Raw genomic sequence first — 21,266 nt, 5'->3', positions numbered from 1 at the left:
AGATTGCTTTGTGAAGTGTTGCTTCTTAAAGCATCACAAAGTCAGAACATCAAAACCATTGATTGGCAGCAAAGGGGAAACAGAAACCACAAGTGATCAATAAGGCAGCTGCTGGCTGGGGCGTTGACATGGCAGTGCACGAGGCCCTGCACGGAGCTGCAAGTGGCCACGTAATAGGACTGGGACTGAGCCATTGATCAAAAATATTTTGATTATTGCAAAGGTCTTGAAAGTACACCTTCTGGCATTTGAATCCATTTAATAAAACGCTGCTATTATTTGCGCCTGCTTAGCATGACTGTTAGCAGCCTCTGGAAGCCTTAAAGGCTAAACTCATTAGCTATTTATTACAGAAGAAGTTGGGATCTCCTGATACCGCCAATTAATTCAGGCATATTGTTAGTAGTGGAAAGTGCTGGTAAATCATATTTTTTTTTTTTTTGCCCAAGCATTAATGACCTACTTACTGTGTGTTTCCACTGGATATAGGTCTTCTCCAGCATCGGCACAGGATCCGAGCACTTTTCCAAGGCTTTGCCTTCCCTCCTGCCCTTCTTTCCTGCCCATCACTCACCAGGACAGCTCAGGAGCTGGTGAGGCATCTCAGTACTGTAGGGGCTGATTCCTGTAACCACCACAGATGACCCTTTTTATGTTGTGTCGCTGTCCTAGGAGGTGCTCCACTGCCCAGCAATGGTTTGCTCACAAGCCTTGCCGGCTGACTGTGCTTGGTCCTGCGCTGCTCTGGAACTGCCGTGCCCATCACCTGCTGCAGAACAAGAGCCCCAGCACCAAGCAGTTTTCTCACAGGGACAACAATGTAAGTAACACGTGCAATCAGCACAAAACCACAGGCGGTATGTGGAGCTGTTCATGGTTTTTTTTTGCAAAATCGGGCACTGACAGCACAATGTGCTGTTTCAATGACAGCTCTTGGCTGTGGTGCAGCAAGTAGATATGGATTCTAATACACGCCACGGGGAACACTTGCTGCTCCGTCTCTAGGATTTGGAACATCTGTCCCTCACTGCCGTCCTGAGATGGGGATGAAAGCTTTTCCCTTCTCCTCCACAGCTCCCAGAGCGCTGCAGTAGGTGCAGGTGACCCCAGCAAACCAAGTGACGGTGGCTGGGTGAAAGCCCCTGCTCCTGCAGGCAGACATCTGCTGATAGCTTGAACCAGGTCTGAGGAAGGTCACACCCAGATATAAAGCTCCAGTTTAGAATAGAGACAATCCCCTTTCCAAAAGGGATCTTGATGTCACAACTGTCTGGGGAGAACAGTCATGGAGAGGAAAGGGAAGCTGATAGTCTGAGAGGCAGAAAGCTCTCTGATTGTCTGAGACAATTAAGAGGGCAGAAGCAATCTCCACTGTCAAGTGACTGAGAGACAGATCCAGGCTGAGTACTCCTTGGAAATTTGAGACCTAATTAAAGCAGGCCTTGGATCTCATCATTCTTCCTGCACACCAGGGACCATGAAATACTGACTTGTGCATCTGTTCTGTATGTGTATTCGATGCAAATAAGAAAGAAGTCTGCAAATACATCAAAAACCATACTTTATTTTATGTATAGCAATACAATTTACATATTAAATAACACTATAATAGAATGATTTGATATAGTTTTAAACATAACAAAAAGAAGGTTCTTCAAGTTACAAAAAAACCCCAAACAAAAAAACCAAACCAAACCAAACCAAAAATCTCCCTCAAAATCCTCCCTCCCACCCTGTCCCAAAACCAAACACCACATTTTTTTTTTTTCTGAATGGATCAATGAGACAAATGTATCCAGTGACTGGCTAAGTCTAATTCCTATTGCACACACTGACAATGGAATAAAATAATAAAAAAAAGAATCTAACCTTCACAATCACTGCCCCAAAGAAATGACGTGTGGAAATCTTTTTGGAGTGTGATGATGGTGTCTCACTACCTTGATACACAGAAGGTATGGATTCACATAGCCACCACAGAACTAGGAAGGAGGTGAAACTAGAAAAAAATTAGCTTTATATGAAAATATAAAATTCTATGATTATATACCATAGATACAAAGTTCCCAGAAGATGCTTATCCAAGCAACAAAATATTTACAGTTTTAATGGTTTCGCTATTTAAAAATGAAGGAAAAGAAAATAAGAGTACACGTGAATGCTTAGGTCTTTAGAAACAATGGCTGCTTGCTCATTTCAAATGTTCTAACACAACAAAGAGGTCACTACCCCAAATGTTGGAGAGCTGTGACATTGTATAAAATTGAGTATCTCCTCTTTTGGAGACATGTTTATTCTTAAAACTCAAGACTTTTTTCTTGAAATTAATTATCCTCTGTAGAAAATGCTTCCCTTTGCAAATAGTTAACAAAAACACTAAAAACAGTTTAACAGCTACAACAAAGTAGAGGCCAAATCTCTTCATTACAGTTCCTTCTCTTTCTCTATTTTTGCATTCCTTCTCCTTTGATAAGCAAAGCCAATGTCGTTAAAATTGTTAGAATGGCATCAAAGAGAAGAAAAGCAACGGGGTAACAATAAAAGCAGAATTATGTTTGTCAGAAAAAATTAAAGAAAACAGAGAAAAGAACAGCAATGCAGTGGATTAATAAATAGGCATTTTCCCTTCATATAAAAATTCACTGGCACCATTTGAACACAAATGTCAGAACACCGGATTTGATATCGAAAAACATGAATTTGAGAAAGACTTAAATCTTTAAGACAACTACTTTTTATTATTATTTTTTAATTAAGTTGGTTTTGTTTTGCTGAGAATTAGTAGTATGTATCTTTGGTAGAATCAATATCTATATTTATAGGTTTTAAATAAAATATATCGGCTTAAAAAAAGGTTAATAAGAAGGCAGTTGTGCTGTTTCATAAAGAGTCTTCTCCTAGTTTTCCAAGACATCACTCTGGGTTCAAGCAATTCAAGCAGACAGAAATTGGAAAAACAACTGAAACAAAGCAGATCCTATCAATGATTCCACTAACCTTGAACAGACCCACGGTACAGAAGACTGCACACAGGAAGGAGGATAAAGGTTTGGGATGTTTTTATCCCGTTCCTAAATTCATATTTGGGAACAGACACTGTGAAATACTAAGGACAAACGCTGCGTTAAAGTGAAAGCTCTTCCCACCTTGGTCTTGCTGAAGAACCAGCACTGCACACCCGGGCAGTCCGACTGCCTCCCCCACACCTTCCTACCAGTGCCAGGATAACCACGTCATGTTATGATGGCACTTTCCCTCTTGGAAAGCTTGGCTGTAATGATGGGCTCAACTCACAGATGTTTATGTCTTTCACATGGTCTGCAGGTGCACACCCATGCAAGACACAGAGAAGTCATATTTTACAGATGTAGACACGCATGCACGCGCACGTTGCGGCTGCTGAGGACCCATCTTATAGCACAGGGATGTACCTGGGCTCCCCTAACTTGCAGGCATGCACACTGGGACCTTTTGCTGCTTGAAAAGCATCCCAACTGAATGCCAAGTAGGAGTTACAGCATGGCGGCTGGCATTGCAAAGCGATGGCCAGACAGGCATGTGAGAGCATCCTAGTAGAGCTCCCTGCCTGCGAATGCTTGCTTGGTCCTTCTGCCAGCCTCCTCTAGTCCCATGGGAAAAAGTGCACGTCCATGTAAGAGAGCACAGCTGCACCTGTTTGCAGCAGAATGGGTTTGGCTCTTATGTGCTCCTCATCCCAACCTTCTTCCACTTCAAGCCTAATGCATCACTACCTTCTACTGACAATCTGACTGTTAACACAGTTCTTAACATACAACTTAATCCCCCTTAAGAAAAAAATCTATGGAGAAGTCATACAGCATCAGTGTAAATTATTTCCCCGTGGACTAAGCCCCAAGCAAGTACTGCAGGTGTGGGAAAATGCCAATGCAAACACATGAATTTCCAAAGCATCTACCAAAGTTCAACCCCACAGCCTTCTTTCACTCTTAAAACATGTGTGAAGAGATTAAACCAAGGATATTCAGGCAGTGCGTCATGAACCACAGTTACCTTCCATCATGAAAAGTATTCAGCTAAGGGTACCGAACAAATGCAACTCTCCCGACGCCTACAGTAATCTCTGCATCATTCTGCTCTGTCAGGCTCTGAATTCCTTCCTTCTCCCTACACCTCTCCCTGGGTACTTGAATACTCAAGGCTGAACTGATCAAAACCATCCCCAGAGCAGGGATCACTGCCAGGGTGTGGGGGTTCAGCAGCCACATCTCCAGTCTGAGCTCCTACCATGCAGCACTGCCTCGCTCTGGTGCTGGCACATCCCAGGGCAAAGGGGAAGCAAACTACAATGCATCCTTTTGACAAGTTTTGCACAGTTTTTGTTTGGACTAGCTGGTGCTGGACATGGGATTTCCTCAAAGAAACCGTGGATATATCACACTGTTCAGCATTAGCAGTTATCTGGAGCACTCGTACTGAGGGATTCCACAAACTGGTGAGTAAAGGGTAACCACGCAAAAGGTTGCTGGTGAACTTTTAAATATTTTGGTGTGGGAATTAATCAAGTCTATCATACTAGGAAGTCTTTCTATTAAAAATAAAAGGCCAGATGTTAGCACATACCAGTTTGTACAGCTCTCTGCTCTCGGTGGGGCTGCATCACTGTACCTCAAGAGGTTCCGAACTTACAGACCTACTCTCCATAGGAATGTCACTTTCAGCTTCCTTCTGCATGGAACATCTACAGAACCTTTCCCTTAGCCCTCCCCTCCAACACAAGAAGAGGTTTTTGCCTCGCCACATGTCTGTTCTAGCAGGTCCTGGCTGGCAGAAAGTTTTACACTGAAATGAAAAATACACTGCAATATTTTTGACAAGTTCCAAAAATACAATGCATGCTTTGTGCATTTGGAATCAAAAAGAAATTAACGCCATATGTAAAGGATGGTGCCTGTAACTGTATACCAAACATCAGGATGGCTGAAACAACATATTTCATTCTCAAGGCAGATTCCATAACCCCTCTCTGTTCGGCAGAGCTATGAAGGAAATGATCAGCTTTATCTCTGGAGAATTAAGTATGTGCTTACTTCTTCTGTTAAATAAAGATGAACGTTGTTGAATCGCAATGAAATGCAAAAGAAAAGGGAGCCAATGAGAATGTATACTTAGATGCTCCAAACAATAATTCAAATGATTTACATAATCTGGGAAAAACCATTTCATTGGTGTGGGAGGGAAAACACAATAAACTAGGGTTGTACTAAAGAATTAGTCTGGCAAAAAAAAAGAGGGAGAATGTAACTTTATAGGTAGTTTTTTTTATTAGTTTGCTTCACCAGTAAATATGGATCAGTACTTTATGTTTTAGCACTAAAGTATGAAAATTACACACCTGTAAAAATGGCATCTAACAGTTATGAAATTAAGAAACGCCTGTCATCATGTAACATACCATTAGGTGTGAGGTCATATTCAAGAAATAGTAAGGAAATTAATGTGTTTAAAATATTGAATAGCTTAGTAATGTAAAATATTGCTACCTTCAATATATCTGAAAACAGGTCTGATCTGGGGCTGTAGGAGATTTCTTACTGTATCGACTCTGATGAAAATCAAACCAAAATATTTTCCCATTGCAGGGCTGGCTAAAAGCAAAAACTGACATTTTTCTGCATAAATGGAGAAACTTCAAGATTGTAAAATCAAAACCTATCACTGCGTCCCACACATGAATTGCATCTAATTTATAATTATATTGTAGGTGATTTTCTATTCCATGTGAAGCAAGTCTTAGGTCTGTAAGTGTACAAAACAGTAATGTGAAACAATACAGAAATAATTGTTTCTGCTCCACAAGGCTATTACACCTTCACTCTAGCTAATAATCACCTGCCACATTTTGTCAAGAAGGATGAACGCTGCTCATCCACTCCACTGGAATGCAGAATACCATTACCAAAATTGTGACATGATAATTAAAATAATAAATATGGAATGAAGGGGTACAGTATCTGTTGAAGAAAGAATCCATCTGGCCTAGCATTCAAGGTTTAAAATTCAAGGGTCTCTGTAGTTTAGCAAAACGTCACTGCATTTAAACAAAACAGAAAAAGCATGTTTGTTGTCATGGAATGTCACATCAGGGCTTGTTTTGTATTAGAAGATTATAGGCAGTAACACTGATCATATAGTGCAAACTAGATAAAATTGCGTTTCACTGTGTGAAATAAACAGAGGTGCAAATGCTCAGTAGGATACCATTAAGACATAAAATGGCAAAAAATAAATATCAAAACTTTTATCAGTGTAAAAAAGTAATTGGGTTATTGTATAACCTAGAGTCTGGCAAAAAAGGCCTCAAAAAAGTTCGCTCAGTCTTCAGAAGTTCTACAAATTAAGTGCCTTTTCAGGTTTCCAATTAGACAAGAGACTCCATGCTTTCTGCGGGATCTGATTCATCACTGGCCATCACAGCACCGTTTTTGTCCAGTGTCATGGGACCATTTCCATTCTCCTTAGTGCTGACCAAGCTCAGCATTGCCTTATAAAGAAACTGGTACTGCTCCTGGAAAACAAAGACAGGTTATTTCAATGCTTTCGTCGCATGCAGGTGAGTGGCACATACATGTGGCATTTTTAAGGAAGGTCATGGATATTTGTTACTAGAAACATACATATATCACAGAAAAATACTTTGAGAGTGATTGCCTGTGTTAATTTAGTTTAACATTATCACCCCAACATCCTAATTGTGAGCATTTTATATTATGGCTGATCTGCTGCCCACTGAAGAGAAGTCTTTCTGTTGACATTATAAGGAAACTGCAGGAGAAACAGAATAATGCAAAAACACTGCAATGTCATTACTAATTTCCCAGCAAGAAGGACATTTGTCCAGTTGCCCTATTTTCCTCTTTATTCCATTACCATGTTGATTTTAAACAGTAACGTACAATTGATGCACATTGTATCATTTCATATGATGAATTCAATGCATCATTTCATTGATAACTGTTCCACATTCAGCTATTTCAAATACATAACCATGTTAGATCAGTGGTGGGCTTAAATTCCAAGAGAAGGCATAGAAGCAGTGGGGCTTGCTAATGTACACAATACGCGTTTCAGTTCATGCTTGTGGTCTCAGATGAAAATCTCATAAACTCTCCATTTATATTCTATTTAAGGACTTACAATGTCTGTAAAAACTCCGGGCCGCATAAGATTTATCATCTTTGCCACCTGGAAAACATCAACTGCATTTTCATTCTCCAGCTGCTGGGACAGAGTGGTAAGGGCACATAGCGTTCCCGCTGACACAGCTCCATACCTGAAAAACCACAGCAACAGGATAAGATACTCAGAAACATACCTGGGCACCCCGACACTGAGCCATGAAAATGTTGACATGGACTTTATTTGATTACTGTAGCTCAACTTCATGTCTAGCAGATGATTGCTTTATACTGGCTTATTTTTGGTCATCTTAACAACAACAACAACAAAGAAATGTGATGGTACCCCATTCATCTCAGGATATCTGCATTACTCAGTATGAAGAACTGTATCAGCAGAAGGATGTGAGCCTTTTAAACATACCCAGCTTGCAGGGTGCAACAGTGAAATCAGTTCTTGCCTGCCACACGTACTGAAAGATCTGCATTACAGCTGAGCGTATTTTAAGTACATCAGCAGGAGCTCAAGCAAAACATAAATGATTAAAAGAAACGAGACCTGTCTGTTCCTCTGCATCTGATAATGAAATACAGCTAACATGGATACGAGGTGCTCACAAGTAAGTGGGGCAGCACCTCACAGTCTTCCTAAGGTCTGACTCCTAAGCGAAATGCAACACTCCTGAGTCAGGGACCCAAGAGACATCACAGATCCTGGTAAGTTGAGCTGGGCTGTCACTTAGGAAGAACATGAGTGATGCCTGTTTGTCAGGGGAAGGACTGTGTGTCCTCGACATAACTGGCCACATGGAAATCTTATGCTGCTAAATCTGTGGTGTGCTGGAGTCATACGTGCCTCTGTGGGGCAGGGGACAAAGGATCCTAAGCAGCAGGAGCCTATAATTGCTTCTGAGGAGCTGCAGCTGAACTCTGCTCTCTCACTACTCAGGAGATTGAAACTCTGTCCCAGTTTTGTGACTTTGAGGAAGTTGGTATCTAAACACTCTGACCTGCAAAAGGGGACACTGGTGCTGACTTACTCCATAAGCTGTTTGGAGAACTGTACATAAAAACTTAAGTAATCAGCGAGTGCTGCAATGCCATCTGGTATAACAAGATTACCACTAGGATTTTTTTTACAGCACTCCTGTGGAAATCGAGACATATGCTGACTTAATTTCATATGATTTTTGGAAACTCAATTTGCCTGGGAATTGGAAACAGAAATCAGATCACAATAGACCTGCTATATTTGATGAAAAATCTATAGAAGAAGCAGGGCTCCTGCAGGGCCATGGAGATGGCTGTGCCTCATCACCTGCAGGGACGCTGGGCACATGGCCTTTGTGCGTGCCATGGGTGGAACACAACAAAATGCTTCTTGGGCCCAACGGCCTCATTTCCACTTGGGTTGCTTACCACCACCTCCCAGCACGCCGAATGCTTGACGCTCGGAAAGTTATGTAACACATCTTCGTGTAGTTGCTTGCACATGGGCAGTTATATTAAAGTTATATTTAAAGTCTCCAGTTGGAATTTTAGAACTACTTTGAAATGTTGTTATCAAGTTCATCCCACCGTGTATTTCCTAAATACCACGTGCATTTAGTATCTGAAAATTCATATATTTGGAATTAATCCGCAGTTGTAATTATTAGTGGATTATGTGATATAGTAGCTGCATGTAGTAAAGGGAAATTTTCATTTTCAGCTACATTTGCTTTGGTTCCAGTGAAAAGCATGATCCAAATTATGTATTAGGCATAAAAATAAAATCATTGAATATGACAAATAAACCAAAAAAGCAATTTACAGAAAGAATGACTCAGCACTGTTAGAAATGAGATTCTGATTTTTTTCTTTAGGTCTAATATGAATACCCAAATCAATAATGGTTCTAATTTTGTAAAACATAATCTTAAGTACTGCAAGAGCAGCAAAACCTCACTTCAGACTGCCCAAAGCATGAATATTAAAACTAGCCTGGAATTAATAAGTGCTGGCAAAAGCCAGCAGAGCTCACGCCGTGCAGCAGCAAGGCAGGAAACAGTGGGAGGAAAACTACTTCCTTCAGCCCAAGGCATCATTTGCAGGAACCTTTTGGGAAGAACCTGTTGCAGCAGCAATACTCTGATAAGAAGTGAGAGCTCTCAGCAGCAGCAGGTTGGAACATGCAACCACACAAAGCTGACCCGAACACTGGAATGGCAGGGTGCACCAGTAACACTGTTACACAAAAGGTGAAGATTTCTAAGATTTCCACTAACTCCATCTGTCTTGTAGCAGTGGCAAAAGGGCTGACAGACCCCAGTGCAGGGGCTTGAGGGCTAGCAGTCATTTACACTGCCTTGGTGTCCGCTCAAAGGACAACCCAAGCAGTGTCAGAAATTGGGCTGCCTTGGGATTTTAATGGCAGGGTGACTCCTGAAAGCAATCTGCCCACCATGAAACAGCTTCTTCCAAAGACAGTCCTGTTAGACTCAGGCTCTGGCTTCACAGCAACAGTATTTTGCAGCTCCATAATGAATGCAAATTAATAATATGCAATGCAGTATTTAGCATCTTTTATAACTGGGCATTCAAGCATAGCTGGCAAGACAATGCTTACTATTACACTACAAAAGAGACAAGTGTTGGGACATGCTGGCCCTTTGTTAACGGGCTCCCTCCCACTTGGCACCATATGGCTCCTTGGGGTGTTTTAGGGAAGAAGAAAGAAGGGAAAGGAAACTACTCTCAGAAAACCTTGAAATCCTTGTGGCGAGATACTGCTGCTCATCCTGAGACACAGCCAAGCTGAGCCTGTTCTGTGTCTTACCTGCATGTTAAACCCGAGTTGTCAGGCATGAGCTCAGGTCTGCTTTGACACTGGTTTCCATAAGCCTCTACTGGGCACACAGAACCTTATCTGAACCTGGGCTCTGCTGGGTTCTGAAACCTGTTGTAGAATTTGTCTGGGACACTTCTATGTACAGAAGCACGCAAACTGCATACAAAGCAAACACAGCCTCGCTTTCCAAGTCCACCCAAGACAACAGCCAACACAAAAATTACAACAAACAAAACGTATTTGGCCTCAGTGCCAACTGAAACCTCATCCCTGGAAATGTAAATACCCTGATCCTGCTCCTTAGACCACAAAACCCCATCCATTTCATGCAAAAATAGACATCAATCCTAACAAGTACCCTGGTAATTCCTTGTATATCTTTCACATAAATGAGAGAAAAGAGATGACATACTCATCGTGAACTATGGTGGGGCCATCCCTTGTTAAGGCCTCTTCCTTAATTACATTGATAAGTTCAAAGGTACTGCTTATGGGAGCATCTGGGTTTGGCCATTTAGGACACTGAAAGTGGCGGACTTCCAGAACGTAGTCATCCTGAAATGAAAAATCAGCCTCAGCATTAGCTACTTCAGTTTCACATTTATCCACTCCACGATGAAAGAAGAGCCTAGCTACACACTAAAAAGGAATCTTCTTCCAAACTGCGTATATAAAAAGAAAAAAGATACATAGCTGTAGCATCTCTGTGCTGGTGAACATCCTAAAATAATACAATTTTCATTGATAAAGATTTTTTTCTTTATTTCATGGCTTCCCTCTGAGTTCACAGGTCAAAATTCAAACAAGAGGAAAGTAACCAAGGAATTTAAATTTAAAAGGGTTTGCCAAACCAATGTTTTGCAGCAAAATCTAGCTGCAATTCTGAAACCAAACTAGAGGCAGACTTTTAATTCAAAATAAATGCACTTGATAAATAATCCCCCTTAATCAACACCCCAAACAATTACACTGTAAATACTGAATTTTATAAACAGAAACAGGACAATAAACCTTGGTGTACTTTACAAAGAATAATTCAATCTACTTTTGTAATTACTGAATGACAAACAATGTTTTCACTTTCAAATATGTCAAACACTAAATACTACAGCCTCGCTGGCTAGAGGGATCCACCTGAAAGTAGAAGATGTGAGAGGGAGGAGTCAATGAGAACAACTTTCCCCTGTGAGCAACATGTGTGCACATGCATTTACAGGTATGCAGTTTTCAATACCGCTAGTGAACTTTTCTTCTGCCGTATTTAAATGACATGACTAACATTTTGGAGAAAAGCCAAGACCCCAAATTGGAGGTTTATTTTACCTGGGTAGCTTCAAGGATGAAGTCATGGATGATAATTTGCTCTTCGTTAGAGAGGCACAGTCTGTCTTTGCTGATAAGGGTCACAGTAAAGGCCTCACAGTTCATAGATTCCTCACGACTTGGCCAGTACACAAACTCATCTTCTGCCTGGAGGAAAGGAAAAACACTACTGCAGACTTTCAGATACCTTGTGTGCGACTGAAAAATCCAGCAGATCAAAAAACTGGTTTGATACATAGAGATGATAAGGAGCTGATATTTAAAAGATATTTTTGTCTAAAACCAACTTACTATTAGTCTACTAGAAGTCATTAAGCTTGCCAGGCCCCTCTTTTGTGAGTCTAAACAGGTAACACTTGCTTTTTAATTGGTTTCACAGGGAAATGGTTCTCTTACCTCACTTGTACTTAACCTTTGTGTTGTATTACCTCCTGCCTACAGAGTTTTTCATAGAAGTTGTTTAAAAAAACTCATTGACCTTCACAATTAATTGCTTACTATTTTGAATTTGTATCTATTGTGGTCTAAGTCAAAACTCAAGGATGTCAGTGGAAGGTTTTTGGATCAGATCTAGGTGGAAGACAGACAGATACTTCATTTAGGGGTAGAATTTTTAAGGGTAGGGGAAGATGCTGTCTCAGTCCCATTCCACCCCTCCCTGGCAGCCAATGACACAAACCAAACAATGGACCAAAGCACAGACACTACTGTCCTGCCAGACAGCCTCCATTCTGGGCTCACTGAAGATGAAAGCTGGCACCAGACATCCTTGTAAGTGATACAGCTGCGTCCAGTGTTCAGCAGAGCCAGTCTACAGACTTTTAAAGACAAGATCAAGCTCTTCATTTCTACCTGACACTGTCTGTTTCATTAGTACTTTCTGATTCAATCATATTTCACTGAATGCTCTTTGCCCTGCAGTTGCACTGCACATGGGAAGCATATAGAATGCTGCCTCTTTAGTTTAATGTTATTATATTTAGTATTTAGTATAATATTCATACTGCTGCCTCTCATGACTGCTATTTTTCAGCTGTAACGAAGGCAATTTCTCTACCATTCTCAGCTACAATTGTCTGTTCACCTTAGTGATGCATGTATGAAAAAAAACCAAACCTTTTAATTCTTAATTATTTTGCAGTGTCCTCTTGAGACATGTTAGAAAACACGGAAGTACTGATTAGCACTTCACTTGTGTCACCTGCTTCTCTCTCTTTGTCTCACAAATTAACATACATGTTTACTTTTGCTGACATTAAAATAACTTCTGTAACTTTTCATAGCCTTAAGTCCTGCTTGGCCTTAGACTCCTGGAACCAAGCAACTCTTCTAATGTCTTTGCTTTGTATTTTTGCTCCTCACAAAGTCCTTGCCCTAGTCTTTTGTAACAAGCTTAGGGAAAAGTTTGAGAAGGTGACTTGTAAACTGGCTTTGCTTTCAGCGGAAAGTAGCTATAGCATGCAATGAAGTGACCCAGGGGAGGCTCAGGTTGGATATGAAGAAAAATGTCTTCCTTAAAGAGTGTTTAGGTATTTGAATAGGCCACCCTGGAGCTGCGGAAGTCACCATCCCTGGAGGTGCACAAGAAGATGGTAGATGCTGCACTTAGTGACGTGGTTTAGGGGGCGCAGTGGTGATGAGTTGATGGTTGGACTTGATGATCTTGATGGTCTTTCCAAACCTTAATGATTCTGTGATTCTACAACCTTAGTGGCCTGCTGAGCTAAATCACTGCTCCATGACACAGGGAAGGAGGTGCTTCACTCACCAGGCTCTGGTTGTCCGGCAGCATGACGATGATCTGTGCATTGTGATCCCAGATCATTCGCCAGAAATCTTTAGTTGTATGTGGCAGCGGATGTTGGGTTATGATGAACTCGTTACTTCTGTAGTAGCCCTTTTCCAGCAAAACAAACCACAGTTACTTATTGCCTTCAATACTTCTGAAGCATTAATTTTATCTCTGGGGACACATGATGACCCTATTTCATTATATTCCACAATATTTTTGCACAAACTGTAATTTTGTAGCGCCATTTCCAGCCTCCAAAGTCCCTGTTGTTTTCACTTATTCTCAATCCCAGTATTTATTTGACTGTATCTCAGGAAAATACACATTCCATCTAAATGCATCTAGTATTTAATTTTCTTAAGCAACAATCTTTAATAAAACACAGTTAATAGCTTTACATTACGGGGAAGGTGTTAAAATCTCATTCGTTAATACACAGCCATTACATACAGAATTAAGACAATTATAGTCATCTGGTATTTAGCACCTCAGAATTGATTTTACTTTGTAATTAGGTGTTGGCTTCCTCACCATGATATAAGAGGCATTAATGTAATCAGTTCCCTTCATTCCAGGCAGCGGTGCCAAGCCCACTCTAGCACGCTCAGCTATAAGACAAAGATAAAAAGAAAAAGAATATTAAAGTCTGGTCATGGCCCATTGCAGAAAGCAGGAATTTCTCAAACGTTAACAAACCAAACACTGCAGCTCCCATCTCCTGCAGGAGCAGGCCAGCACTTAACCGTGTTAAAGCACTGCCTGCTAACACAAAATATAAAAGAGAACGTTGCACAATATTCCCACAAGGACAAAGTAATTTTAGGAATCAAATTTTACTATCGCAAAGATTTTCACAGCAGGCTGAATTACCGAATAACAGTATATGCAGTGATAACAGGGGATTTCAGGTAATTTTTGACTGTAGCATTCTATTTGTTTCTAGCAGCACAAAAACCCAGGTGACTGATTTTGCTTTCCCTACCTCTCCATAGCACAGCCACCACTCATTCCTCCCATCCGGAAGGTGAGATAACCTTCTCAGATAAAACCCTTCCATCAAGAGTAACAACTCAGAAGCAAGTGAATGTTCTTCAGCAGGTCTGCACTGCTTTATGTTTGAGGGTTGGGTTCAACAACATCCTGAAGCCAACTGACAGGCTCCTACTGCCAAACTGAAATCACTGCAGCTACATGACACAATCTGCGAGGTCATACAGTCTATTTCTGTCCATTCACCTTTGTTTATAACGTATATCCTGATGATTTCTCTTTTTGTTACCAAACTTCACAATGGACCAAATCTGTGCCCATATAGCGTTGCACTACTTTGAGTACTGCTTGTCCTGTATGCCCTGTGCTCTGGGCAATGTGATGGGAATGACATCATGACTATGCTTGGTCTTAGCAAGTTCATGCTGCCTGGCAACTGTGCACAGATTCCATGTTAACAAGTGTGAAACTGTGGCCCTCAAATCTGAGCAAGGATTGCACACAGAAAATGTGCAATACTATAAAGTACATCATAAAAACACTTGTGCCAATCACTCTGGGAGATCTCACCTGAGCTGGGAGCTGCATCAAAGTAATTATCACAGCATTCCATAGGTTTATCCTCCACCTAATTATTCAAATTGTTAAGCACTTCACATTAACATTTCACTTGGACAGTATATCTAACTGACACCATAACTATTTTCTTTCATTCAGTGTCCGAGCAATTCTGGAAGACAAGACAGCTTGGTCTATATAGTTCACATTTGTTCTTCCTTGTGGCAATGCCTTTTCATGCATAACACAGGAAGTGTTCACTACAAAAAGTTACGCTAGGTGGTAATCAAACCGAAGATGCGATCTTACATGGGACGACTGATGAGTTCCTGTTCTTCTCTTTGTTGCAGTCTTTCTGAGCACTGAAGCATTCCACATATTTTGCATTACACTGTGTAACCAGCTGGAAGAGAATAAAGTAGTAAGTCAGTCCTCACAGCACTCTAACTGAAGAGAGGTGTTTCTTTGCCAACTCCTGGGAAGAAGCATCAGTAGAAGAATACATCGCGTTGTTAAAGTACTCAAGATGCCAATGGAAATCATCTTTTCATACAATTTGTTTAATGGCTAAAAAGATCTCTACAGCTCTTAGCTTTGAAGCATCCTGAAAATGAAGTTCCATCAAAATGCATTTTCACAGAACAGTACGTTCAGTTATCTTTGAGAATATATTTCAAAGACTTGCAGATACATTCAGTTGGAAGCAAGTCTCAAGGAAGAAAAGCTAGCAAAATAAAACTATGAACCCCCCCCCACAAACTTTTATGTTTTCTTTCAAAATGAAAGCAAGATAATTCCTCCAGAATACCTTTTTTTTCTGCCAGGCCACTCAGCACACCAGCAGCAGAGATTTGAGGCTGAGAGTTGTATGATCCGGTCTGCTAAATTCATTTGGGGACAATTAAAAGTCAGGGAGGCAGATTTGTCTTTGAATATTCCCCCAGTGTATGGGGAACTCTCCCTGAGAAAGAAGGGTGAAGGTGGTTTTTTCATCTCTTGCACTAGCAACTCATTACTCAGGGTAATTTTACTCTCAGTCAGTTGAAAGTGAACTTCTGTACCAAGGCATGAGCACAAGTTATTTTCTGCCAGCTCTGAGGTAGCAGCAGAAATCAGGGAAAAATTTAATAATCACTGCTTTCTTAGTCCCAGTTTCAAACCCACTCTAATCATGATAGCACTTCACTTATCTACGTACTGGCATTGTTACACTGGAAGCTCCAGAGTTTCTAAACACTTGTGCAGCTCTAGCAAGGTAAGTAAGCCATTTTGGAAAATGGCACTTCAAATTTGCAAATTTTGCCATAAGTCGTAAGAAAACATCTTCATCCTTAGAATTTGATATTTTTTATAGCAGTGGAATAATTCTTTTCTAATAAAATGTCTTTCTCTCCTGCGTGTGTGTGCACACTCCTGTGCTTGTTTCTTTGATGTAGCAATTATGCACCTGGAATGTCTTTCTTGATTGAAAGTACTGACATTTCTACAAATGAATTCTGAGACTACCTTGTTCATTTTTTGAATAGCTTTGCACCTGTTAAAATTTAACAGCTTCAGTTCCTTATGTGGTTATTAAACTGAGTTTAAGTGTGAAAACTGACATCATGTGAATTTCATGATCATATGAAATGCAGTCCCACAAAAAAAGTTATAAATGCATTCAAAAAATACAATCAGAAAATTGTAGGTTTCATATAGATACAAGCAAATAATTTAACTTTGGCCATGATGAATGCAGCTATAATACAGCAGGGAAAAGCAGCAAGCACAGCTATTAGCAATGAGAAAGGCATATTGTGTTTCTTGGTATTAAAACATTCTAAATTATTTATCTACAACACAGAAATAGTGAGTTGCACTAAGAACCTCATCTAATTTCTTTCTCCATATATATGCATAAGAATCACTGTTTTGAGGAAGACCTCCAGCCAAGTTACCCACATGCCCAGGAATACTCAGCTCCTTCAAAATGTGGAGACTATCAGCAGCACGCTTCAAAGCAATGCTCATATTCCACTTTGCACCTTTGACTTCAAGAGCATTAGTGCTGATTCCCAGAAGCATGGCTGACTTGTTGAGCCCTGAACTTCCCAAGATGCTCTGCTGTGCTAATCAAGTGTTCTGGTTAGGTTCATTATCTATGACAACAAACAGGGAAGGCATGCCAAGCAACACAAAGTGGAGAAATTAGGTCCCTCTGGATGGGAGTGATAAGCCTTACCTTGAACTGTTTTTCTAATCGTGTCTTTCCTCCTATGCCAGGTATGAGGATGCTGTTAACATAACTATGCAGCTGGTTTGCAGATACTTCAGTCTCCTTCCCAAGGATGGCTTCCAACAAGGCATCATGAATAAAAATGTACTGCTCCTACAAAAACATAGCATGTAAGGTAGGAATAAACTAAATGGCTGGCTTTAACTGAGGGGTAGAGCACCAAAGGAGGGTATACAAAACAAGCCACACATGCAAATATGGCCAAATTAAAAAAAACAAAACCATTCACAACTGTTAACACAATTCCGAAAAAGTCATAAGCAAAATCTGAAGTTTCTGGTCTAGAAAAAGAGAAGCATTTCAGTGCAACAAATATCTTGTGATATATTCAATACTTACAGGGATGTAACTGAAAAATCTATTTGCTCTTTGACTGCAACATAAAAATGAACGGCCATACAGTGAGCCCCACTGCAATCTTTACCTCTGTCTGGACGAGGTAGTTGCGCTGTGTCCTGATATGTTTCAGGAAACCCAGGACATTAACTGTGCTTTTGTCTTTTATCTGTTGCAGCATACTGTCAATCACAATGTAGGTACCAGTTCTGCCAACACCAGCACTATGAAAAACATAAGAGAAATCCATGTAATACAGCCAGACCACACTAAACACAACAGCAGAACAGAACTAAACAAATGCACCTATCCCTAGACTTTCAATTCACTGCTAGCCTCAACCATGAAAGTTCCTGAACAAAATATGCTAGTTTCTTTAGGAACTTTCTGGTTGCTAGTGAAGGTGATCCTGCCCTGCCCATGCACTGGATGGGAAAGAGACTAGGCTTCGGAACCAGGAACGGCACAGCCTCATCGGTGCAATGCTCAGCAGCTCAGCATCATGCTGCTAATGCAACTAGGATGCTTTTGATTAGAGCACGCTTAAAATGTAGGCTAAGTCAACTCACATCTCCCTGCACTCCACAGGGCAGGCACACTGCTGCCTTAATAATGTACAGTGTTTGCCTTCACAAGCATTTAAAAGAGCACACACTGCAAAATAGGTATATTGACCATCAAGCATTTGATCACATCTACTTAGATCAGATATCAGGGGGAAATTTTTCACTGAGAGGTTGATGAGGTGCTTGAACAGGCTGCCCAGAGAGCTGTGCGTGCCCCATCCCTGGAGGTCCTCGAGGCCAGGCTGGATGGGACCCTGTGCAGCCTGAGCTGGTGACTGACAACCAGCCCATGGCATCGGGTTGGAACTCAATGATCTCTGAGGCCCCTTCCAACCCAAGCCATTCTATGACTCTCTGATCCTTCATACCTGCAGTGCACAACCACTGGTCCCATGTCCGGGGTTCTGGCTGCAGATGATCTCCTAACAAAGGTCAGCACAGGAAGGGCATACTCTGGCACACCCATGTCAGGCCACTGAGTGTAGTGATACTGAATAACCGTTCTCTCATTCTGGCGCCCTTTCGGGTTTCCTTTCTGACCCTGCATGCAAATTGTAAGCAGAAAGAAGAGAACGATCAGGAAAGAGAAGCAAAGAATCCTTCAATTCTACTTCAATTCCTCCGTTCGGTCCTATTGCTCAGATGAAAATGTGTCGGACTATGACAGAAAGAATCTTCTGCAGCTCTGCTTCTTGTTTGGTGGAGACACAGTGGAAGGAAAGGACGTACAGGAATAGGTAATGACAGCAGCAGCTCTGACACCAAAACGGTAACAAACTTGAGAGAAAGAAATACAGGTTAAACCCATCACCAGGTTCCTTGTAATCCTGTTTTTGCTTACTCATTTCCCATCCACTGCTGCTTCAAGTTGCCTATGCAACAGTTGAATTTTGCTCCTGTGCAGCTTGCATCCTGCACAAGCTAGAAGGCATCTGGATGAGAACAGTGAAGGCTTCACCCACCTTTTTCATCTTTGTGTTCCTGACCATGAAGCGGCGCACAGTGTAGCAGGCATGAATGTTTGTGCTCTTCAGCGTGACTATTATGTTGCCATACTCCTCGCTATTCTCTGACGGCCAGTACTGATCGCATTTTCTCTGAACAAAGACATAGTTGGATGGGTTGGCTGAAGGTTTGAGCTGTTTCTTTGTATTTGTGGTTAGAGCTTTTTAAAAAAGTAAAATCATGGCTAGCTATGTAACCCTCAGTTATTTAGCTACATTTTAGTCATCAACATGTATCATCCCAGATCATTTAAAACAAATTCTGCCCACATGATTTGGAGAGATGGTAAGGAGTATTTGCTAACAAACTAGAAAATCTCTTACTCTTCCTTTTTCAACAAGGTTTGTGATCATGACAATGATTCCAGTATTTTGTTCCCAAATCATCCTCCAGAAATCTTCAAAGGTAGACTTTAAAGGTCCCTGGGTAGCAATGTAGGCTTTTGCTTTGTTGTAACCCTTCAAAGAAAACCATAATGCCAAGTGAGATGAAAGCAGTATCATGGCAGAGAAATTAATAATTTAAAGGTAACAAAGAAAGGTGCCTTTCTCATTTAGAATAGCGAGGAATTTGTAGCAAAACTATTACGTGAAGCTGGAAAACATGAACATTTCACGAGTAGCAATACTTCCTCATTGGGGAAGGATTTAGAGTTAGAGAAAAAAAAATAATTCACATAACTTACATCAACATAATTAGCATTAATGTAGTCACTGTGCTTAGAATCTTTTCCTGGTAAAGGCCTCAGCTTCACCCTACTGTGATCATCTGCAGGACAAAAAACAGAAGAAGCATTAAGGAAATATGATGCAGAATTGCAAGTAAACATCCTAATTCCCATGTATTGGAGTAGCCCTTATTAATACCTTGAAGCAATTGGCTTTGGATTGAAGTGGAATGTGACTGTTGTTGGCCATCTGGGTGAACTGTCTGTTCTCAGCCATCTGATCATGGTAGCAGTTATTCAGCTCTGCTGGCTCAGGGAGCAGAGCAAATGTCCCCACTCCTCCACCACCCTCAACACACCAAGAAGACAGACTTTGGATCACGCTGTTGCACTCTTTAGCTCTTGTTCTTCATGTACTCAAATACCTGACTTCTTGGTTAAATCAGAAAAAAATGGCAGCCCTTCTGCTTCTGAGCAGCAGTGTGGGGCTGGGAGGTGCTTCCAACACATGCAGAAATGAGACATGGGCTAACTTCAAGAAGGAAACATCCGGCTTTATTTGCCTTCCAGCATACCAACGGAGAAAGAGGTTCTTCCTGGTGCGATCTGTAGTACTGAAGTTCCTGCTTCAGTTCTCTAATGGTGCTTCTCTCAGTGCTTAGAGGGACCAGACACCTATGTCTAAAATCACAGCTGGGACAATTGCAAAGGACCTCCTTGCACAAGGACATGCAGCAAGAGCACTACTGGTGCCTCGACTGATTCTAAGCATAGGATACACCCATTTCATTCCTATGCCATCAAAAACATTCAAGATTTATTACAACATTTATAAACATAGGAACTTAATGTCCGTTGCTCTCCATTTTCATTCCTAAACCACAGTAACTGCTGCACCTGCCATTTGTTCCACATCAGAGAAAGGATGACACCTCCAGCCCTGTAGAAATCTGCACTCAAGAGCTGTGTCCAGATTTGCAGTTCTCAGAGGAATACAGGCAAAGCCAGCACTGTGCTACAAAGATCACCGCTTGTCCAAGTCATACACACAGTTGAAGCAGGTTGAAATACAGCAGATATCTTACAGTACTCTGTAAGATTTACCATCTTTGGGAATACATAGGAATCCCAGGGATCATCAGTAAAACTCGTTGCTCCACCATGCACTTCCCTTAGGCCAGTTTTCAGATGTTTGCAAGCAGAAGAGCTCTGATCATCAATTTATCCCAGTTATTCCTCCACAAAGTTTCTTAGTAAACTTGTAACTTCTAAATCTACACTTGGACCATCAAACTGCAAAATACTTCAAAACAAAAGCTGGAGTGAAATCATAGCCTCAGAGAAGCAAAAATATCCACTGCCTTTAGAAGGAAAATGTCCTCCCAGCTGCAATTCCACATATTTATTAGCTGTTGTGGAACAATGTAACTTTAAACCACTTGCCTCCTCCAGCCACACAGACACATTGTGAGACTGCCTTTCCTGGCTGATTAAACATGCTTGCAGTTGTGCTTACTTACACGCTAGGATGTTGATATATCTGTTCTTGTGCTTGTTGTCAGGGTGGTTGGAGTGCTCTGCAGTGATGTTCATGTCGGCCGTACAGCGCTGCACTTCCTAGGCATAAAATTATTCAAACAGAAAATGTGTCAGCACGAAGAATGAAGCTTTATCTCCTTTTGCAACAGCTCACAGAAACCATGTTTAAAGTAGCAATATCTTACTCGCTGGATTAAACACAGTCATTCAGTATTGTCCTGTACGACA

The 21,266-nt window shown here is 41.1% G+C and overlaps 1 protein-coding gene across 1 annotated transcript in view; it reads right to left on the bottom strand.

The window, feature by feature from the left end:
• Positions 1 to 1,544: 1,544 nt before the first annotated feature.
• The window catches only part of PTPRG (protein tyrosine phosphatase receptor type G), a 380,711-nt gene continuing 360,989 nt past the window's right edge, over positions 1,545 to 21,266 (bottom strand). Inside the window, exons 16-29 of the mRNA XM_085235527.1 lie at positions 21,020 to 21,116; positions 19,518 to 19,600; positions 19,156 to 19,290; positions 18,790 to 18,924; positions 18,196 to 18,368; positions 17,350 to 17,485; positions 16,872 to 17,018; positions 14,960 to 15,053; positions 13,634 to 13,710; positions 13,079 to 13,207; positions 11,311 to 11,457; positions 10,400 to 10,542; positions 7,177 to 7,312; positions 1,545 to 6,547 (exon numbers count right to left, since the gene is read on the bottom strand). Of these exons, the coding sequence (XP_085091653.1) occupies positions 6,401 to 6,547; positions 7,177 to 7,312; positions 10,400 to 10,542; positions 11,311 to 11,457; positions 13,079 to 13,207; positions 13,634 to 13,710; positions 14,960 to 15,053; positions 16,872 to 17,018; positions 17,350 to 17,485; positions 18,196 to 18,368; positions 18,790 to 18,924; positions 19,156 to 19,290; positions 19,518 to 19,600; positions 21,020 to 21,116 (1,779 nt within the window). The 3' untranslated portion in view covers positions 1,545 to 6,400. The remainder of the gene's footprint in view (positions 6,548 to 7,176; positions 7,313 to 10,399; positions 10,543 to 11,310; positions 11,458 to 13,078; positions 13,208 to 13,633; positions 13,711 to 14,959; positions 15,054 to 16,871; positions 17,019 to 17,349; positions 17,486 to 18,195; positions 18,369 to 18,789; positions 18,925 to 19,155; positions 19,291 to 19,517; positions 19,601 to 21,019; positions 21,117 to 21,266) is intronic.

The sequence above is a fragment of the Meleagris gallopavo genome, chromosome 14 (assembly GCF_905368555.1).
Source record: "Meleagris gallopavo chromosome 14, MGAL_WU_HG_1.1, whole genome shotgun sequence".
NCBI classification, from domain to species: Eukaryota; Metazoa; Chordata; class Aves; order Galliformes; family Phasianidae; genus Meleagris; species Meleagris gallopavo.
This window is presented reverse-complemented; position numbering and strand designations above follow the sequence as displayed.